Consider the following 21,442-nt stretch of genomic DNA (forward strand, 5'->3'; position numbering starts at 1 on the left):
GCCAAAAAAATATGATTGATTATTGATAGAAATATATGTTACTTGTATACTTTATTTTACACTATTAAAAATTGATCGCCCGTAATTCACCGCCAGCAATTTACCGCCGCGCAAATTATTTATTGCCTACATATGATCGCTAGAATATTTGATGGTCTAGAAGCAATGAAATGTTTTAAAGAAACTCGACAGTGCAGCAGGTTCAAAAAAACGTTTTTACATGCTGTTCAGAAATGAATATAAAACAAAATTTCTTAGCTGCGAATTTTTTTTTGTGAACTGTAATTTGACAGTGCATACATTTCCTAGTTAATGTATGCATTTTTGAAATATACTATATTTAAATAGCTTCAAAAATGTATCTAATATTTTATTTAAAACATATTTTTTGTTATATTAGCGATGTATATAATCTACATGTATTTACCGTCGCCTTAAAGTTGTTTTTTTACAGTTGCTTTTATTTTTTGCGGCATTTATTATTGAGCTTTTTTCATATTTTTAATTTTTAATTTATATGTAAATACATATTATATAAAAACAGTTATGTAAATATGTATATGCTTTGGTTTAGAATGTGTCATGTAAAAAGCAACTATTCATGATATGAAAAATTAAAGTTTATATTCAATTTTAAAATTAAACTATTGGCAAATAATGTACGCAATTAAATACATATTCAGTCACTATATATTGTAATATTTTTCATCGAGTTTTAAATGAGTTTTGAATATAATATAACAGTAGTGAAGTAAACATATAAATAATGTTAAATAACTAACATATAAATTAATAAAAAAAAATATTTTAAATTTGATTGTATAATGCAAAACCAATGATACAGCATAATTATTGCCTATATGTATAGAGCCTAATGAGCGAATAGAAAAAATGTGTTTTTTCAATTTGGCATTGATCTTTTTATTTTTAAAGTTATAGACTTAATTGTGACTTTAACAATGAAAAAATATAATAATATCCAACAGATTTACATTTTTGTTTATTATGCTAATTTTTTTTATAAAAAATCTGTATAAATTTGAATAATAAAAACACGAAATACAAACTCCGATCAAAAACGTCTCGTCGTTGTAAGTTTTCTGGCAATTTTTCGTAACACGATTTTGCAAATCGTTCGAGTGAAGATTGTCACAGAGTAAAAAGTAGGTACCGAAACTGTTTGAAAATGAAAAAATCGAGGTAACCTCGTGAAAACGAATTTCCTCAGCGCTTTGCGAAAGCCCTGGGCAAAAAGCCGGTCGAATCGGGGGTTTTGGGAAACGGAGTTTTTCAGCGCGATTGAAGGCGATCGGAGTGGGTGGCGTCGGCGGCGAAGAAAGGGTTATTTCGGCGGTCGGGGGTGGGGAGGGGAACCTCCTAAGGCCGATCTCTCGCCGAGAGCCTCATTCACTGTCCTCGGCTCGAGAGGCGAACGCGCGCATTATAACACCTCCTCTACCGTTACGAAACTACGTAAGTGACAGTGCGAACGGACAGTGAGTGAAGTGCGACTTTTACTTTCGTCCCCAATGTCAAGGTCGGCTCGAATCTCTCCGAATCTCTGCCGTAATCCGCGACTTTCTCCCGCCGTAATATTGCGCAACGCCTTTTCGCCGCTTTCTAATTTGCATCTCGTCCTTTTCGGACGTCGCGCAGGTTGCAGTTTACGTAACGCCTCGAGCTCCGTTTGTGTAATTTTTGCCGCTTTCGATTCGAATCGACGGCTTGTCGCAACCTTTCGAACTGCGCCCTGCGAGCGCGACTAGCCCGCGGGAGTTGCGAAAGGTGCGAGAAAGCGACGGCCCGCGGAAGGTCGCCCGGTGGCCGTCGACGTCTTCCGCGTGAAAAACCGCTTTTCCGGAAAACGACCAGTTATTACGCGATTCGTTATTCGCGCGCCGTTACGCAAACGCACGTAACGCGTTATAAATTATTAATTTTCCATACGGCGCGTGCGAAAATGCGGACGGTTTCACTCCGGCGCGCAATTTCACGCCGAGAGACTAGAACGCGCGGGGTAGCGGCGAACCCGCTCTTATCAATTTGCGCAAGCGCGACACTAGAGACATCTAGCGGCGCAACCGAAACTCGTTTGTTTATTATTATTTACATAGAGCAACCCGCGTCATAGTACAATAAAACGCGACCGCTTACGTTCGAAATAATTTATTGCATATTCTAAACTAAAAAATGTATATAATTAAAGTGACAAGACGCCATTTTGTGTGACCAATGAAAGTGACGTTTAGCAGAGACTTGAACCTTAACGTCGTATTTTTCTTTAACTCGTTATCGAATAATTCAAATTTGACCGTTAATATTTATAATAATTTTAAATTTGAAAATTATAAATTAAGTTTAGCGAATAAAATCGAAAGTGACGCTTAGCCGAGACTCGGACCGTAACGTAATGTTTATTTTTCTTCTCAACTCGCATTCCGATCGATCGAACTCGTTTATTTACATATTATACATGCAAGTTAAACAAAATGTCGTTTGCGGCCATTATCGAAAGTGACGTTTAACCGAGATTCGAACCGCGATGAAAATGAAAGTGCGTTTGATTTCAAGTGCGATATAAATTACTAATAGTGGCAATTCAAATTAAGGGTAAATAAATTATTTATTTTAATTATTTATAAACTGGTTGTAAACTATTTGTACATATATTTTTAATAGATATATTACGTATTTATTTATAAATAATTAGTGAACATTTTTAACTTCATGTTGGAACATGTAAAATAGCATTTGATGTATTCAAAATTTTCACGCATAGATAAATATAATAATTAGTCAACAATGTTTAGATAAAATGATAAATATTAATTTAAAATATCTACTCATCGTTTCCGATGAATAAAACATTTGTGGTGCTTAAAATTAATCCAAAAGATTGCGACATATCAAGACCATGCCGACTCTGAATTTATAATGATTTATAATAATTTAATCCAAACATACAAATTGACGTTTATCCGAGACTCGAACCGCGTCGAAAATAAAAGTGTATTTTCTATTTGCACTCAGCCGAGACTCGAACCATTTTTCCGAGGCCGACAGTGCGAGCGTCGAAATCGAAAGTACTCTTTGCGGACATGCAAATGCGCAATCGTAAAACGAGTTTTTTCTCCGCGATCTATCCTTCAGTTTATTCTAATCTCCGGCGAAAAAACGACTGCATTTAATCACGTGTCGCCAAAAAACTAGGTCGTTTTTTGCTAGTTAATTGCAAGTGAACGGTCAACCTATCGACTATATTGTCTACATCCTGAAAAATAGCGCATACGTGCCGCGTAAAAACAGGTTCACCCTCGTGAACTAATTACATATGACAAGTTTTTCAAGACGCGGGTCGTCGGTGACAAAAAATAAATATGCAACTATTGAATAATATAGCGCGCTTTCTCGAACATTAGTCACGATCGCTATAAGAACGAACGTACTTTATCCGATGACTAAGTGGTATTGCATTTCTACGGTCATCGGTTTTATAAGAATTTGTTATTACGATATATTTTTATTCTCAAAATGTAGAGAAGTATTTTAAAATAATAGGTTATGTTCCATATGTTTTAAATGAGTTAAAAATAAAAATATATTTTCTATATTTTTTACAGTTAATTAAATTTTTTATATCTGATTCGAAAAATAATATACTTTTATATCCATTTTTGTATAAAAAAAGTTTCACCTAAAAACTGTTGCAGGGATCGTTTGATTTTTTTTTTTTGATCATTTGCAAATTATCACTTAAAATACTTTGTACAGACCCGTACGAGATGTTCAGTTTTTCGGTCTTTTTTCGTCTGTTTTTGAGGTCAAAAGACGTCCCGACACTTGCTCGTCTTCAACCGACTCATTTCCGTTTTTAAATTGCTCATACCACTTGTAAACAGTCTTCAAAGTCACCACATTATCGCCATACACTGATTTTAACATTTCATGAGCTTTTTTGGTACTTTTTTGCAACTTAAGACAAAACTTAATGTAAACGCGTTGTTCGAAATGTAAATGATTAACACGATCTCACTCTTCCGGCTCTGAAAGCTGGCTAAGAAGTCACAACTTATTCAAACTTGACACTGACTATCTCAACGGGTCAGGCTATCGGAATTAGTATTTCAAATGAATGTAGCGGCAGCAGCTGTTGCTCTAAAAATTCATTCACCGTACTTTTTTATCACACTTCTTACACCTAAGAACTGCGTTTTGTTTTTGTTTATGTGCATTTGTGTTACTCTCTATTATCTATATATCGCTCTTCATTAAAGGATTTTTGATACCATATAAATATATGTATATGATTTGATCGGTATTACTTATGATGAATAATCTAATATCGGAATCATAATTAGAACTATGTATATTTTAATGTATAGTATTTCATAATTAAGTCAACAACTTTTAAAACTGCTATTTTATTTGTACGATATCTAATATGTTTCACGGTTTCTGAACAAAAAATACTTTAACTCCGCGTGCCATCTTGAAATATCCACAATTTTGTGATATTTGCAGCCCTAGTAAAAAAATAGTTATGTTTTCTATATATTATATATTTATTAAAAAATCAAAAACATGTAATTCTTTACAAAGTAACTTTTTTCTTGCTGAATTTAATTTATAATACTAAATCTTCAGTTGAAGGTTAGTATTTCCTACACTTCAAGCTTAAGTAAGCACTACTAACTTTATTAGTGGGTTGATTTTATTTATTGGTTCTATTATTATTTAACGCCGAAAATAGGCTCACAAAAAGTATGTAGAGACAACAATTGTGAATTAAGCCATCTGTCTTGTTCGTAGTGGCACTATTTCTTTCCAGATTCTTAAGATTAGACCTCAAGTCGACATACTCTTTAACCCAGATGCTGTTTTGAAATTCTGCATGTTGCATCTCCAAATCATTCATTGGAAACCAATTAATTCAAATATTTTATATATCAAATAAATATGTTCCAGGCTTCTACATTGCTTAAACCCTTGACTAAACTGCTCAAGCTCCAAATTTACAATATTCTGGTACTTAATAATATATGCTCTATTTTATTTTGTATAGTTGTGCTGGCCTTCTTTAAATACTTTTTTACTTCGTGATATTATGAATCTTAGTCTCACCATCTCACTTAAAAGATTAAAGTTATCATTCAAAGACTTTTATGTATTCAAACACAGTTTCAATACTTTTGCCAAAACATTGTAATTTTAAGTTTTAAGTAATTAAAACATCAATGTGTTGAACCACTTATGAGTTTGTCAAATTCTTAATCACATTTTAAATACATAATACAATAGCTAATAATGTTTGGAAAGAATTTGTTACACATAAGGATCGGATCCATATCGGTCTTTGTTTTGTGCGGATTTTCATATGAATTATAAAACTGGAAATATATTAACCATGATCGAATTACTGAACTGATTAAAATAAAATCTTTTGCTTTTTGAAACAGCAAATACAAAAATTTACGACGCACGCCTGTTTTTGAGATAAGCGTTAAACGATAATAAAGGCTGCGCTTTTCCAACATTTTGTTTCTTTCAACGAACGAATTCTGTGAATTCGGTAATAGTAAACACCGCATAAAGGATCATGGATTTTAGAGCGACACTAGTCACTCGGGTGTATTGAAATAAAAACGACTACCTGTGTTGCTCTAGTATACAAATTGTTTTATTTGAGGATTTTTTCAAATTTCTTTTGCGATAGTGTAAATAAATATTCGTATACATAGTTAAAAATCAGGCAGTTCGTACCCAGTTTATGAATAACTTTAAATTTAACTTTTACCAACTTTTCAGTAAATCCACAATGACTAGACTCCGACTAGCGTGCTTATTGGTCGTCGTAGCGATAGCCGCTCAATGCGCGGCCGCTCCTGCGCCCGTCCCTGACGACAGACCCGAGATCATCGAGATAATAGCTCCGGCGGACGCTGCACAGGTACGTACGCAGGTACGTAGTGAAGAGCGCCCTCGCGGACGACACTGACGCCCTCCCTCTCGCAGGAGACCCTCGACTCGCTGAACCTGGGCGCCCCCAACTCGGAGCAGGGCGAGAGGAGCAAGCGGACCATCGGCATTCTGAGACAGCTGTTCCCGGCGTTGTCTCAGGTAAGAGGGCGACGCCTGCGCCTTTTCTAACTTAGCTAACGCCCGAGGCGTTTCTCGGATCGGCGCCACAACCGCTGTCATTGTGTTCTAGATAGTAGATCAAAAAATACAGCAGATCGTCAGCGTACTGTTCCGAACGGTAGGGCGAAGCCTCCTGACGGGCATCCTCGGAGGGGGAGGAGGCGCGGCGGGCGCCACGACCTCCAACGACGGCGGCAGGATCTCCGTGTCTCTGCCGGCTTACTCTCCGGACGACGACGACGACGACAGCGACGAGGACGAAAGCTCCGATTCTAGCGTCTCTAGTAGATTTAGCGGCTCGACCGCCTCGCCCGCCGATAACGAGGTCCAAGCAAGTAGCCTGCTATCAGCTTCAGAAACATCATTCACAACAGACATACCGAGCACGACGCTCTCTTCCGCTCCGTCTTCTTCGACTTCTTCTCTATCCCCCTCTGTCACTATTACCACGACCGAAGTCTCCGAGGACGACGACACGGTAAATGCACACCGACTTAAAACCGAACGATCGATCCCGAAGCGCTCTATGACGAGCACCGGCAGGGCGAACGTCCAGTGACTGGAACGCCGATCGAAACGACTCATTCTAACCATCGTCCATTTCGTGATGTAGTTCTTTCTCCGCCTCCGATCCCGCGATCTCTGACGCTACGCTCTCTTTTCAGGCGACTTCCGCAGGAGCCGACGCCGACGAGAACTCTCTGTCGGGGGCAGAGTCGCAGCAGTCCGAGGTGAGAGTGCAGTTCGCCGACTCCGACTCCGACAAGAAGACGACGGCTAGCGACGACCAGGAGAGCGCCGCTTCCGGCGGAAACGACGCCGCCGTCGACGACCTCTCGCTGGACGACGCCGATGCGGACGCCTCGGACGAGAACAGAAACAAACGGTTCGTGCGTCGACAGACGGGTTAGGCGCGAGATTGTAGCGACGGCCAATAAACTAAACTTTACCACCGACGCGGTATTTTATTCCCCTTATCGATCCCACCGTTCAGACCAGCTGCAGCTGCGCTCGAAAGGTAAACGAATTACGTGCGTTCTCTTTCGCATCTAAACTAACACGAGTCATCGTCTCGATCTAAAAACCCTTACATATCGTCGACGTTTCCGGTTCTCTTTCCCTCTTCTCGACCCGACGATACATTTTTCTTTTTTTAGCTCTACGGCTTGTGGGCGATTCGATTCTCATGTTTAATATTTTCTTTAACTCTTTACGACGATTTTACTGATTTATTAGTTTGCTCTTTTTATATCATCTTTAAGCTTTTTTCCAATGAATCTATGTTTTACCTACAACTCTGTACAATGTTTGCCACAATGATTTATTAATATCGTCAGTTTTTTTCAACAAGATCTGTCTGATTTTAATTCTGCTTTTTTATTTAAAATCAAATTTATTTATTTAATACTAATTCATTTGTTTACACCAATTTATTATTTTACGTTTATTATTTGTCATGTCTGTCAGGTATGTTAGATTTAAATCGTTTAAGTCGTCTGGTGTCATCATATCTACAGTCAATAGTTCAGCTGCCATTTTGTTTGAGTGGAGTTATTATAAGTAGTCTTTTGTGGATTCTATGTTGAGGTCGTTATGTATAACGTACATACCAAGGCGCGTCGACTATCTGAATATATGATGGCGATGGTGGAAGCACCACCCCAAAGTTGAATCCCGTATGTTCATACTGGTTTGATTATTGAGTTATACATATTGTAGTTGTACATATTACTTCCTATCATCCAGTACATTTCCCGAAGTTGAATTCCAAGTTGTTTCATTTTAGTTAAAATATGTAAGTCTTCTGTACAGATATACTCCCAGGTATCTGACCTCATCTTTGTGTTGTAACAATTGACTATTTAGCGACACATTTGTGCAGGTCTTTTTATTCAATGTGAACATTATTTCGTGGCATTGCTTCCATTCTCTATTTTTTTACCAACTGTTAAATTTTGTTAAGGTTTCTCTGGAGGTTTTCTGACGCTTTCAATGGATCCTGATGAGAAGCGATCTCCGCAAATGTCGCTATTATTACTGAACTTAACTTTGGGAGATCAGCTGTGTATATTAGGTAAAGTACCGGTCGCAATCTCTTTCAGCTCCGTGAGCTCCGCGTTGACTTTTATGTAGGGCTTTAATATTTTATAGATTTTGTCCGGCAGTGCTACTAACATATATAAAATTAAACGTTAAATTTAATTTCTAGCGAGTAAAGTTTTTTTCATTATTTCAAAAACGAAAAAAATGTTTTGTTAAAAAATACGGATGCGATTTAACAGGGAATTATTTTTATAAATATGTGCATTTAAGTAAATATTTTGTTCCATAAAACAAATGGTTTGTTCATTTATGCAAGGCAGAGTTATTCATGGGGTGTTCACTGTTCTGACCAACAATTATTTTATATATTGTTCATTTAAATTGTACTCGAAAAATATTGACATAAATTATACAGAATTGTTGTCAAAGCAAGCGTTGAAAAGATTGAGACATTATGAAGTAATCTTTACGGCTAAACAATTGCACAGTCGTATTATGACGCGTTTTTTAATCAGTACGCAAAACGAAAGAGAACCCCGCCACCCGGAAACGTCATCATATATCAACTTTTGGCCATCTCTGTTCTTTCTTACGATTTCGCGCCTCTCCCTCTTCGCTTGTTCGCGAGCAAAAGGGAGAAGCGGAGAGATTGACCCGTTTGTGCTTGCAGCTTCCTGAGCTTCGGACTTGGCGGAGGCGACGGCTCGAGCGGCTCCGGGGGCGGCTCGGGCAACTTCCTCTTCGACATCATCCGGGTGAGTAGAGTGCGTAGGCTAGGGGGCGACGTTGAACCCACCAGTGGTGACCTCGCATTGTTCGGCAGCGACCTGCTGAGGGCGCGGCGCGCGCCGCCGGACGCTTCTTCCGCATCCTGACAGGAACCGACTCCGTCGGGTTGGGCATCACCGCCTCCCACACTGCGACCCAGGACGCCTCCTCCCCCCGACCGGTACTCGCACGGACGCCGACCAGACGCTCTCTCTCTTTCTCTATACCACCTCTATCACCTAGCACCGTACTATCGATACTCTCGACGCTTTTTGATCGCACCTCCCCTACGACACTGCAAAGCTCGAAAATCCGCGGGACATCTAGCAACTCTTTATTGTGCGCAAACTACTCATACCGCTCGTTCACACTGCAGCGGCGACGACGCGATTTTCCAATTCATCCAATTCTCGCCATCGCCGTTGTAATGTGAACGCGCAAATCAATACGAACAAATCAATCGACCCGCTTCGATTTATACATAAATCGGAGTGTGTCGACTGTGTTGAGGAACTCGCCTTACGTTCGTTCACGTCTTTACGTTTAAAAATGCTAACGAAGAGTCCCTCGGATGATTCGAGAATTGCTACGACACTAGAACGGACGCTTTCGGAAGATCCGACGACGCAACGCCGTAGTCCCGCAGCGGAGTAGCGTAGATCAGTGTTTCCGGACTCACCCAGTAAAATCTCGACACTCGGGGAGCGGAAGAAACGTACTTTATCACACTTATTACTTATTAAAATCGATTCACAGTTTGAAATGTGACTAGGTATGGTTTTTCTGCATCAGTATTTTTTATTTATTTTAAGCACTAGATGACGCGCAAATACGCGAGTCAAAAATATATCTGGGGAAATAATTAGCATTTACACAAGTAACACTTTTATTAAACTGAATTTATATTTTGATATAATTATAATAGAATAATCCATAACTGAAGAACTCAAGGTTATTTAACATAAACATATATAAACGTAAATATTCATATATAATAATTTATTTGGCAGGAGCTAGTAAAATAGTAATATATACATTTACATACTTATCATAATTTATTTACATGCGATGTAAATATAAACGTCACAGTGAATGTGTATTTTTGGTGAAGTTTTCACTAGTGAAGTACAAATACATTTTCACGAGTAATAATCACAATAATCCGGTCTCCAAAATTCACTCTGAATGGGAGTAAAACTCGAAAGGTAACTTTTGGATATTGGTGATACATATCGCACCAGAATTGAGACAGCATTTTTTCAACAAATATGTTACGAGTTAAGGAATCGTTCCGCAGATCCAATAATTTATCTGAATGTTGGCTACATAGCTACATATAACACAGAATAGATTTCGAGCTGTGCAGCTTTTTTATCAGCTCGGGAAAATGACGTAGGAGTTAGTTTTCAGGGAATTCCAGATGCTAAATAATCTTTTCTTTTCTAACTGTCGTTTATTTCACCTTCAGATCCATCTGCACTCCACCTCAGACATGGAAATTTTCTTAAATTCACTATTCTTCGCCACTTCTTAAGTTTAGATAATAATTCTATGACATTATCTTGAAATATGATAATATTCATTCCCTTTCTTTGAAGTTTCAGGTTACGCCTATTTTATTGTTCGAATAAGTCTGCTAGGTAAACCACTCTTTTTAACTAAGGTTCATTAATAAAATAAACCACGAGGTCATGTTTTCCTTGGACTTGGAAGAATAACTTAATTTCATCTTGCAAATCAAAGACACGATTGCCAACAAGAAAAGAAGAACCAAGTAATCGGCATTTAGATCTTTACATAGATTTTTAAATAGACACGTGTTGAGGGCTCCAGAATTTATGTAATTTACAATTTTGATTAGTCATGCAGTGGATTCCCTTTGCTTGAGAAGCAAGTTCTTTTACTTTTTTCTGAAAGCCCGACTTCGCCCCTAGCTTAGCTGGAGCACCATCACAAACGCTTCTCAACTGTAATTCTCTAAAAGATTTACTAAAATTGTAATTTATTCTAAATATTCAGTTTAGTCGTTTTAGAATGCCTTTCGTTCAATGTGAAGTACATATTTAACAATATTTTTATGAAGGGCATGCATAACATAACCTCGACAAACAGCATTTTACTATCTTCCTTAAGTCGTTTTCGATTTTTTTTTAACACGCTTGACCTACATAGTCAAACGTTAAGAACGCAGATTATCAAAAGTAATATAATCGTGCCATCGTAGTGTGAACGCTCGATCATTCACATTACGAGAGCATATTACGACTTCTAATAAGTACAACAAAACATAATTTTGACCAAAAGGAGAGCGCAAAAAACAATCATCACTTCTCCCACTGCAACGGCGCCGACACGATTTTATTGCTTTTGACGTGAATTTTTGACTTCTGAGAAGTGATAATTGTTTTTGCGCTCTCCTATTGACCAAAATTCGGTTTGAATATACTTCAATCAATACTTCAAATAAAAATATAAAATCGCGCCATCGCCATCCTAGTGTGAATGATTGGTAAATATATCTATTATAGTATCACTGTGAAACACCAAAAAGCGGACAACCATGAAGCATTAAAATGATTTCTAATAAAATATTTCGTTTGACTTAATATGGAAAAAATAATTACTTTATAATTAATGCATTCATTCGCTAGTTAAATATGTTGATTTAAATTGAAGGTTAAATATGTATATCTTGATTTGTTTTTACATGGTTTCACTTTTACGCGGTTAAGAAAAAACTTTTTTTTTAATTCTCCAAATCATACATATTTGCTTCCACGCGTGTAGCGCGGCAATGTACAGACGCAATTGCTTACTTCCACTTTTTGCACTTGACCTACGTCTGGAACATCTTTCACTGCTCATGCAATGTGTCTTTAGTTTCTTTCTGGAGTACGCGCGTGTCGCTAAAAATTTTTCTCATGTACTTTATATAAGTTAAAAATTCATATTAATACTATTCGATCGTTTTATTACAATTTTCGCTCTGTCTCGATTTACGCGTTCTTTTCTATTATATTAACAACGATATAATATAATAAAAAAAACGTTGCAAAAACGTCTGTCTGTTCTGCGTTTCTCTTAAGCAATGAAAATGACCCATTTATTGATCATATTGTAATATGCGACAAAAATTGTATCATTAACAACAACAGAAAGCGATCAATAGTTGAACAGTAAAATTACATCAAAATAAACAGCGAAAAAATCTATTAAAGAGCTACAAATTAATTTAAGGCAGTTAAAACTTAGGATTGCTTATTATAAATAACGATTTTATTCAACATAAAAGCTCATTTGGCAGTGTAGCCTTAATATTTCTATATATTATGCTACTATAGTACATATTAGTTTAAAGAACAATATCAATCAATCACGAAAAGGGAAATGGCCAACGTTTTGAATTCCGTTTGGCAACTTCTTCACGCTCTAGTTCAGATGCGCCATAGAAACGTTCGCTTATAGTCAATATTTCCTGCCGCTGAAAGAAAAAAGCTTTGTTATTACTATAATGCAATACGCCAATTTTACCGCAACAGTCGGGCCATGGACCATGCGACTAATTTATACTGTCAAAATGTAAATTTAATAAGAATAAAAATGTTACTTGTGAGGCGTTAAGTTAACACGACTAACACGATCGTCACTTTTGTACCTTTTATCACTTAAATTTAGGGTAATCAGTAGGTATTTACTTTCCACTCGTCGAAACGGTAAATTGAGAAGTCGCGTAGTTAATTTAGCCGGTGGGGAAACACTGAAGCGTAGATCGAGCGTAGACGTTAGAGGTAGTGTTGCGGAACTGACGTTGCCCTTTGCAGCTGGTGGCCGGGTCCGGAGGCACCGAGCAGAGCGACGAGGCTAACGCGGCACCCGCCGACGGAGACGTCGCTAAGGGAGACGGCTACACGGAGGGAATCCCCGGCCCAGTCACGAGGCTCTTCATCATCGCCAACAGAGGCATCGCCAACCTCATCCAGGACCTGATCCTCAGGATCGCGCAGACCTCCGAGAGGATAGTCAACTTCAAGGCGCGCCTCATCACGTCCATCATCTAGTCGACGCGGACGGTCGACTTTTCTACTTTTCTACTCCAGTGCCGAGGGTCTAGACTAAACATTATTTATTTATAAGGGGAACGATCCGCTATTTATTGTTCCGCACACCGTCAACATCAAACACCACACCTACGAGCGTCATATAGGTCAATTTTGTAAATATGTAATTATTTTTTTCTAAATAAAAATCTCAAAATTTACATTCGGTACTCTCATTTGACCCTTCTCCCGTCTAACAAGCTCGCCAATCCTGCGATGTGCCCCTTGTCTAAACATTTCTCACACACAGCACACCAAAACTCAGCCCAGAACCCAGTATTTAATAATAAATAAAGATGTAATCATGGGAGAACACACAAATTGACCAAAAATGCTCATTCATTAACAATTGAGAGAAACAAAACAATATAGTGTAAAGGATGGGACCACACAAAAGCCCTCGTTACGACTAGAAAAAATGTTTCATATAAATAACAAGCAAGTATTCTACGATGAATTGAAAGAATATTTCTTTATTGCGAAACGGTCCGACCAAAAATATATCACCAGAAGACAAAAGCACGGTAAGGTCACAATATTCCCGTTGCACAATTCGACCTCGAAAAGATGTCCATCAAGCAAATGTCACTTTCATACATATTTCTTTGTTCTAAGAAACGAGTGCAATAATTGTCTGGAAGATTGCTGGATTATTGTGATTCGTCAGCGAGCTTTGCAACTTTTAATACTTAAGACTGATCTCCAATGAGGAGAGGGCAGAGACGCGAAGACACGGCAGACGTGCAGACACGCAGATTTGGCGCATAGACGAAGAGCATACGGCCTCGAATGAAAGTCTTAAATAAAAATAGATTTACATCCTTATATCTGGCAAGTTCGTCGAGAAGCCAGATGGCACGTTTAAAGAAAGTGTTCTCGAGCGCCGACGTCCTGGCCATAAGAGTAAAGAATAAAGGACGCAATCACAACTCTACGCAGTAGCGTAATTAGAAAAATTTAGCCCGTATGCAAAAGTTACTAAAACACCCTCCCATACTATTTTTTTATAAAAATTAAATTAATGAACTTGCAGGTTTTAAATGTCTTTGCCTTTGCAAATTTTCCAATCATGTTTTACAATGACACTTTTTGCGCTTCATGCTCAATTGCTAATATAGCAGTATAAACTATTTTATATTCTTTGATTAATTTAAATTTGCTAAATGTATATTCCACATTAGCAACAGTACTGGGAAAGTGAAAAATAATAAGAAATCTGTATACACTTTAGAGAGTTCGCTATCCATACAATTATATTTTGAAAATAATAAGTCTTAAAACTTTTTTATCGACAACGTTGAATTAAGATTTTAATTGGTCCGTAAACACTTCTGAATATTTGGCACTGCTTTAAAATATCCGCATCTGACATTTTAACAATTTCATTAGTTACCAAAAAACTAAAATATATCTTAATTGTTTGCATTCCAACAAAAAGTTCATTTAATTGCACTAAAATATTATCAATAATTGGCATAAAATACTTGAACTAATAAGAAAAAGTCCAATTCTCATTATTATCTTTATATAGATCGCTACAAAAATTGTTTAATATTTATATTATGAATTATTTTTGTTAAAAGTAGAAACAACGCATATAAGAACAAAAATGAAACAAAAAAGAAAATCAAAGAAGCTGCATAATCTATCAAGCCAATCTTTCTATAAAATGGAAAATGAGCATGCAACAAATTAAGACACAATTCCTTGAGTTTTGAAAGAACTTCCTACAAAAAATGTAAGGTATATTTCGTTCATATCCAACGCTCCACTTTCTCTGCAATGCATCTTAGTAGAAGGTAACTTAAATGAGTATTATACTTGAATCTGAAAAACATCTCTTCAGAAAATGTAAGTTCCTAGTCTTTAAAAAAATTTTTTTTACTGGACGCAATAGAAGCTGCGATCGTTTTATGCATGCATAGTGCTATGACTATGCATGCATAAAACGATCGTACAAGACGAAGACTCGGTTATATTCTTAACAACGTTTGATCAGTTTTTACGTAGTATATTTAATTAAGACAGAAACCGAGAGCTGAAAAAGATTTATTCTTACCGTGCGCATAATTCTAACGAAGCATCCGACTGTAGAAAATAAAATCCATTCGTATTTCGAAATTCCTCAGAATGTCAGTATGAAAAATAATCAAACACGAGCGATTCGTTCAAATCTTATATTGTATAATATGCATCGTATATAAATATATAATCAAAAAAAACAAGTCATAAAAAAATGCATAAGAATAAAATTCAACAAAGTCACTCTAAAACATAAAATTTTCCATTGCACATACGAAGAAGCGAAAAATTGCAGACGGACGGGCGCTCCGTCCCTCGTCCATAAAAACTCATATAAAAGTACGTTTCGTATAAAACTCTCACAGTAAACGACAGCCTTAAAAAATATTCATATAAATCGCCGTCGGAGAAGCGTCGAACCGCGTCTGACAAAAAATTGCTAAAACACAAATTTCATGAGAACGAAAACAAAACGAGCGCCTAACGCTCGAGCGTCACTATTGCACTAAAGTAGACTTTTCGTTTCGATAAATTCAATTATATTCGATAAATTTGATAAAATAAATAAAACTCTAATCTTCGATAACAGTCGTAGAGAGAAAATCTTAAGAGTAAATCGTATATCGTCAATCGTCGACACGACGTCAGTAAAAAAAGAAGTACAGTCGAGCCTCGTTTCGCATCTTTTCGTTTAGACTAAATATTTCCGGAAGTTGTCGTACGGAATAACGCATACGAGCTTAGCTCGTGATAAATTATCAATTACTTACTGCTAAACGGAAACAACACTTCATGGAAGATGAAGACTCTGACAGTTCAGCCAGTATAATGCGACGAGCCAATAAACAAGTCGCTGTTAGCGTAACCGGTGGAAGAGAATATCGTCTATATACTTTTTTCCGCGGATTTAAAAGGAGTTTCGTCCGACCGGAAAATATTCGTATCTCTCGTTGAGGACCGACTGTATAATAATCGCTAAAATAATACAAACAGAGGACTACATATTTTTTTCAGTCCTTATCCTTTCGTCCTCGTTTCTCTATAAATATATGATTTAATATTTACGTATGTTTAATTTACGAAAATAAATAAAAAAATATTCGCATCGCTTAAAACTAACGCGGGCTCTCGTAGGGGCGCAGCTCCATGTCGACCACCTGCATGAGCACGTCCCAGTTCTTGTTTTTCTGGGTGGGGGTGGAGGGCGGTGTGGGCGCCGAAGGCGGGGTGGGCGCTGAGGGTGGCGGAGGCGAGAACTCCAGTTTTCTCTTGGAGCGAACAGGGAGGGCGCGCGCGGGAGCCTCGCCGCGCAGCACCAGCGAGTCGGGCGTCATCATCGCGGACGAGACGGGCGTAACATCTTCGAACCCGCAGTAGGGCCCCACGTAGCGAAACACGGGCTTCTTGAGCGTCGACGCCGACACGCGCTCCACCAGTCCGACGGAGGTGAGCACGTTGGCAATGTCGTAGAGGCGGCGCACCTTAGACTTGAGCAGCCTGTCCGACTTGTCCGGCTCGGCGCCCTCCCCGTTCTTGCGCTGCGGCGGCTGAATCAGCGTCGCCACGGCCATTTCCAGATTGACCAGCGTATTCTGAAAACGAAAGGGGCGATAAATTATTACAGTAGAATAATAAATTCGTATAGCAGAGTTTGGTTAGGTTGTTGGCGCATAAAATGACCAATTTTGTGTCAGACGTGTTTATGTTTATACGATGATGGCTGGAATTTACTACTCTCAAATCGCATTCGCTAGCATGCCAATCGGACACATAACGTTCCATCATCTGCGTGGAACTCTCCCGAGGATTACAGACGAACATTCTATAAAAATGAATAGACATTTTTGTTTATATCTGTGATGGTGGAATAGGTCAACGGATGACTGAACGATCTTTTGTTCGACATAATATAGGCAACGTCATTTTGCTCCCTTTCGTCGAGCATTTTAAGGGATGTTCCTACACGGATCAATTTGCTTTTACAAATACATTTGGCAGACAGCATTCCTAAACTGTGTATTGGTCTCGATTATATGAGCTTTTACTAAATCTAATAACTTATCGAATTTTTGGATTGACGATTGATAATAATTAAAGGGTTCTATTTAACAGGGAATTATTTTAAGATAAATACTTTGTTCCATAAAACGAATTGTTTATGCATTTATGTAAGATAAATTCTTCGGATTTTTCTTCAGAATAGGATTCATTGCAAAGTTATCAAAGAAGTCGATGGGGGGGCAGGTGGGGGTATTTGCCTCCCCCCCCCCCTTGAATTTGGCCAGAAAAATTTATGTCATTCAATGAAATACTATGAATTACAATGAAATCGAGATATTAAAAAAACGACAATTGACTTCTCAACTTCTGCCCCCCCCCCCCTCCCAAATGACGTCTTCAATTCTAAACCAGAAATTCTCAGTTATCCTTCAAAGAAAATCTAGAGAAAACTATATACATTTACATGTGATGTATAAATGTTAGTGAATGTATATTTTTCAGTAGTTATATTTTCACCAGTGAAGTCCAAATATATATTCACCAATAAATATATATTTTAACTAACAAATATATAATTTAAATAATAGGCGCTAGTGAAATTATATTCTGCTCTAAAATGTCTATGAAACTCAATTTCACATTTGACACAGTCCATTTGCTGTTCTAACCCAAACCTTACATAATTAAAGTGGTAAAAGTAATTATTACGTCAAGTCCAAAATATAAACTGAGCCAGCTCAACTCTCAGGGGAAAATCAGCAGAAGAAGTTTTCGTGGTTTGTCTGCACTTGGATATTACCCTTAGTTTCAAAAATATGATAGCTATCCTTACCAATATTACTATAAATTTCTGATATAAAAGGGCTGATCAAAGTGTATTTAAATCTAATTTTGGTCAATAGGAGGGCGCAAAAACAATTATCACTTCTCAGAATGAAAAATTCACGTCAAAAGCAATAAAACCATGGCAGTTGGTACAGATTTATCTTTTATTTTTAATAAAGATAAATCTGTACCAACTGAATAAGTCAATCAGATATAATCAATACCAGCAGAGTTTTCAGAGAATATTAATTAATAATTATAAATTATTATGTGCAGTGCAATTTATAACCAATAGATGTCACTACAGCGCATTTGTTTTTATAAATAAAAATTTTGTCTGAGAACTGTATTCCGATTTTTAGTGATGGTTGTAAATTTACAGCCCCTTTTTTCAAAAGAACAATAATATTTGTAGGCTATAGGCGCCGACACGATTTTATTGCTTTTGATGTTTTCATGTATTTGTTTTTACTTTTCCAACTGCCCTTAAAAATTAATTATTAGGAGTACCGAAAAGTAATCAAAATTTTTTAAAACTTTGTTTTCAAATCTGTTTATCTCAATACGCGGTCTAGTAATAACGCACAAGTTTTTATCATTACATTAAAGTAAAAACTGTAAATTTATGGTTTCTTTTAAAAAAAAACTTTACCCTTAGGTAAAGGAATGTCGAGCCCAACCATTGATGAGATGCATTTGCGCTATTATATGCTGTTTTTGTTCGATCAATGAAAGAAGGCTAACAAAGCAACACAAGTTATCAAAAATACTTATGGTGATGTTTTAAAACTTATCAAGTGTCATTATAATTTAAAAAAAATGTAAATAAGGACCTCAAGGACATTGCTCGAAAAGGACGACCTCAAAAATTAGACGATGATGTCCTGAAATCAATGGTGGAGTCAGATCATAAAAGAGTTATCGACAGTCCAGGATCATCTACGCCGTTTGAGAAAAGATCATAACCAAGAAATTTGGCAACAGCGCTCGATCTGTGCATTCCTGATCCCGTTTTGAAGTTTTGTAACTGGAGATGAGAAGTGGGTGCTATACAATAATCCTGTAAGAAAAAACAATGGCTTTCTTCCTAGCGAGTACCTGTTCCACCCCTCGACCAGCCCTAAAAATAAAAAAGGGATTTGTCTGGAGTGATAGACTACGAGTTGCTTTAACCTGGAGTAAACTAGTCGTTTTGGTCAATAATAAGCCAAGAATTTTTCATCATTGCTGCAAAATTGACTCAAGAAAAAATAAGGGAGTTGGAAGTTTTACCCCATCCCCCACATTCACCAGATTTCGCACTGTCTGATAACCATCTATTTAGGTTAATAGAACATTGGTTACGATAATGATGATTTAAAAATAAATGTTTTCTGCAAGCAAACAAAAATTTTGATTACTTTTCGGTCCACCGAACGGTATAATGAAAACAATGAAAAGTGACTATTAATGAAAAGTGAATATTACCGGCGGGCGGACGAGGAACATGACGAGGAACCTCTGCGCCAGGTTGCCGAGCGAGCGGCGCTTGGGCGGAGCGGTGGAGCGAGAGGAGCGCTTGCCGGCGGACTCGCCCTGCCGCTTGAGCGAGGCGATGTAGCGCTCCATGTCGGAGCCTCCGTGCCAAGCGTACGTGTTCTTGCGGCGGTGGGCCACGCACTGCAGCGCCTCCAAGATGTTGATGATGTCGTAGATGCGGCGCTTCTCGACGCCCAGCCGCTGGGCCGTCGCGTCCAGGTGGATCTCGGGGCGACGGCCGCCGTCGAAGCCGCGTCCCCTCAGCGGGTACAGCTCCAGGAAGCGATCGCAGAGGATCTGCAGCGACTTCTCCTTGCGCTGGTAGGGACACTGCAGCGCCACGTTCGTCAGCAGCTTCAGGTTGGCCGTGGGCGACACGTTGGTCACCTCGGCGAGGGCGGAGCGCTTCGGCGTGTGCATCGCGTTCGCGCCGAAACCGTAGTCGTCGCGCATCCCGACGAGGAGCGCGCGCCTCTTCGTCCTCAACCGGCCTTCGCTCGCGAGCGGCCCGAGGGCTCGAGCATCGTTCGCCGGTGACAGCCGCGCGAGGCTGGCCGCCCCGAATGCGCTTTTGGCCAAAATTAAAAACGACATCTCGCGCCACAACGACAGCATTTCCTATTATTACATTTTATTTGTCACGCGTTCGTTTACACACTTGGATCAGTGCAATGTAAACATTTTTGTATTTGAAGCGATAGCTGTCGAGCTATCGTCGGATCCTGTCAATCCAATATACAATATATCTAAATGGGTTAAACAAGTACATTGCTGGTTTCTCAGGTTTAGAAAAATGTTCGTTTATAGAAATGTAAAATCTGCTTCTTTGTAACTATGCATCGGGAAATCACTTAACAAAATCTAATTTTCCAGTGTACCAAAAAGGTTTTTTTAACTGATTAGAAATTTACACGGAAATTAGATTTAACTTATCCTAATGTGAAAGTAATTCTACCATCTAATATAGCCTCGTTACTTCAGCGCTTAAATCAGGGCGTAGTCGAAACTTTTAAATCATTTTACATACGTCGAATACATTAATCATTTTTTTTAAATAGAATCTGATTCCAATATATATATATATATATATATATATATATATATATATATATATATATATATATATATATATATATATATATATATATATATATATATATATATATATATATATATATATATATATATATATATATATATATATATATATATATATATATATATATATATATATATATATATATATATATATATATATATATATATATATATATATATATATATATATATATATATATATATATATATATATATATATATATATATATATATATATATATATATATATATATATATATATATATATATATATATATATATATATATATATATATATATATATATATATATATATATATATATAATTTTAAATTTTGAATCGTATAGAATTTGTCTACCAAGAAGGTGAAATCTTTCATGCTTAATGCTTGTTAAAAGTATATTTAGCCTGGTCTTTACACAAGAAACCAGAATAACACCAATTTCAAATGAAATAGCTGCATATTAATTCATATTTCTCAATCAAAGGATGATTTTGATGAATTGTAATTAGATAAGGAAGAGCTAGCAATTTTAATAAAATTACACATATAATAGAGAGGAAAATTTAAAAAAAATATAATTTAGAAAATCTAAATAAAAAACTACATGTAGCAGAAGAGCTGTAAATTAAAACAGAGTGATTGTCGATTGCTTCATACATGTTTTTTCCTGTATTATTTGTTCTTACAAATATTGTTATTATTTTTTCCTTTGTATAATGAATACATTTGGCCTCTTTGTTTAAAAATAATATTCCTAAAAGGCAATACAATAAGTACAGTCCTTCCGAAAATATTTTAATTAAAAATATAACTGTAAAACCAATACATGTGTCGTTGAGTTTGCTATTTCTCACTCTCATATACATATATGTATAATATATGCATTTGTACGTACACGTTTATGAATATGATTAATATGCAGAACAT

At 37.2% G+C, this 21,442-nt stretch overlaps 2 protein-coding genes across 5 annotated transcripts; one reads left to right on the forward strand and one right to left on the reverse strand.

Moving 5' to 3' along the window:
* The first annotated feature begins 1,367 nt into the window (after nt 1-1,367).
* Nucleotides 1,368-13,207, forward strand: LOC148237210 (uncharacterized). Of its 4 annotated transcripts, none has more exons than XM_088205730.1 (7): nt 1,368-1,473; nt 5,806-5,947; nt 6,013-6,117; nt 6,209-6,469; nt 6,804-7,024; nt 8,852-8,936; nt 12,771-13,207. In XM_088205730.1, exons 2-7 carry the CDS (start codon nt 5,816-5,818, stop codon nt 13,005-13,007), a joined length of 1,041 nt encoding a protein of 346 aa, XP_088061856.1. In that variant the 5' UTR covers nt 1,368-1,473; nt 5,806-5,815; the 3' UTR covers nt 13,008-13,207. The 4 variants fall into 4 exon arrangements, with proteins under 4 accessions (XP_088061856.1, XP_088061858.1, XP_088061859.1 ...); XM_088205732.1 differs by having other exon boundaries at nt 6,209-6,463; XM_088205731.1 differs by lacking the exon at nt 1,368-1,473 and adding an exon at nt 1,478-1,496.
* Nucleotides 13,208-15,209: 2,002 nt separating this feature from the next.
* Nucleotides 15,210-19,979, reverse strand: LOC148237211 (transcription factor E2F7-like). The gene is made up of 2 exons (XM_088205719.1): nt 19,362-19,979; nt 15,210-16,660 (listed from the first exon to the last, which is right to left on the reverse strand). The coding sequence occupies exons 1-2, from the start codon at nt 19,863-19,865 to the stop codon at nt 16,184-16,186; spliced, it is 981 nt and encodes a 326-aa protein (XP_088061845.1). The 5' UTR covers nt 19,866-19,979; the 3' UTR covers nt 15,210-16,183.
* Between the last annotated feature and the right edge of the window lie 1,463 nt (nt 19,980-21,442).

The sequence above is a fragment of the Plectrocnemia conspersa genome, unplaced genomic scaffold, assembly GCF_051122295.1.
Source record: "Plectrocnemia conspersa isolate PC_06_02 unplaced genomic scaffold, ASM5112229v1 ptg000002l, whole genome shotgun sequence".
NCBI classification, from domain to species: domain Eukaryota; kingdom Metazoa; phylum Arthropoda; class Insecta; order Trichoptera; family Polycentropodidae; genus Plectrocnemia; species Plectrocnemia conspersa.

Bases quoted from the DNA above. Each gene is read 5' to 3' on its own strand.
- LOC148237210 (XM_088205730.1), top strand. From the start codon at position 5,816: ATGACTAGACTCCGACTAGCGTGCTTATTGGTCGTCGTAGCGATAGCC. The intron at 6,118-6,208 runs GTAAGAGGGCGA...ATTGTGTTCTAG, and splicing joins TGTTCCCGGCGTTGTCTCAG to ATAGTAGATCAAAAAATACA. The intron at 8,937-12,770 runs GTGAGTAGAGTG...TGCCCTTTGCAG, and splicing joins TCCTCTTCGACATCATCCGG to CTGGTGGCCGGGTCCGGAGG.
- LOC148237211 (XM_088205719.1), bottom strand. From the start codon at position 19,865: ATGCGCGACGACTACGGTTTCGGCGCGAACGCGATGCACACGCCGAAG. The intron at 16,661-19,361 runs GTAATATTCACT...TTTCGTTTTCAG, and splicing joins TGTTCCTCGTCCGCCCGCCG to AATACGCTGGTCAATCTGGA.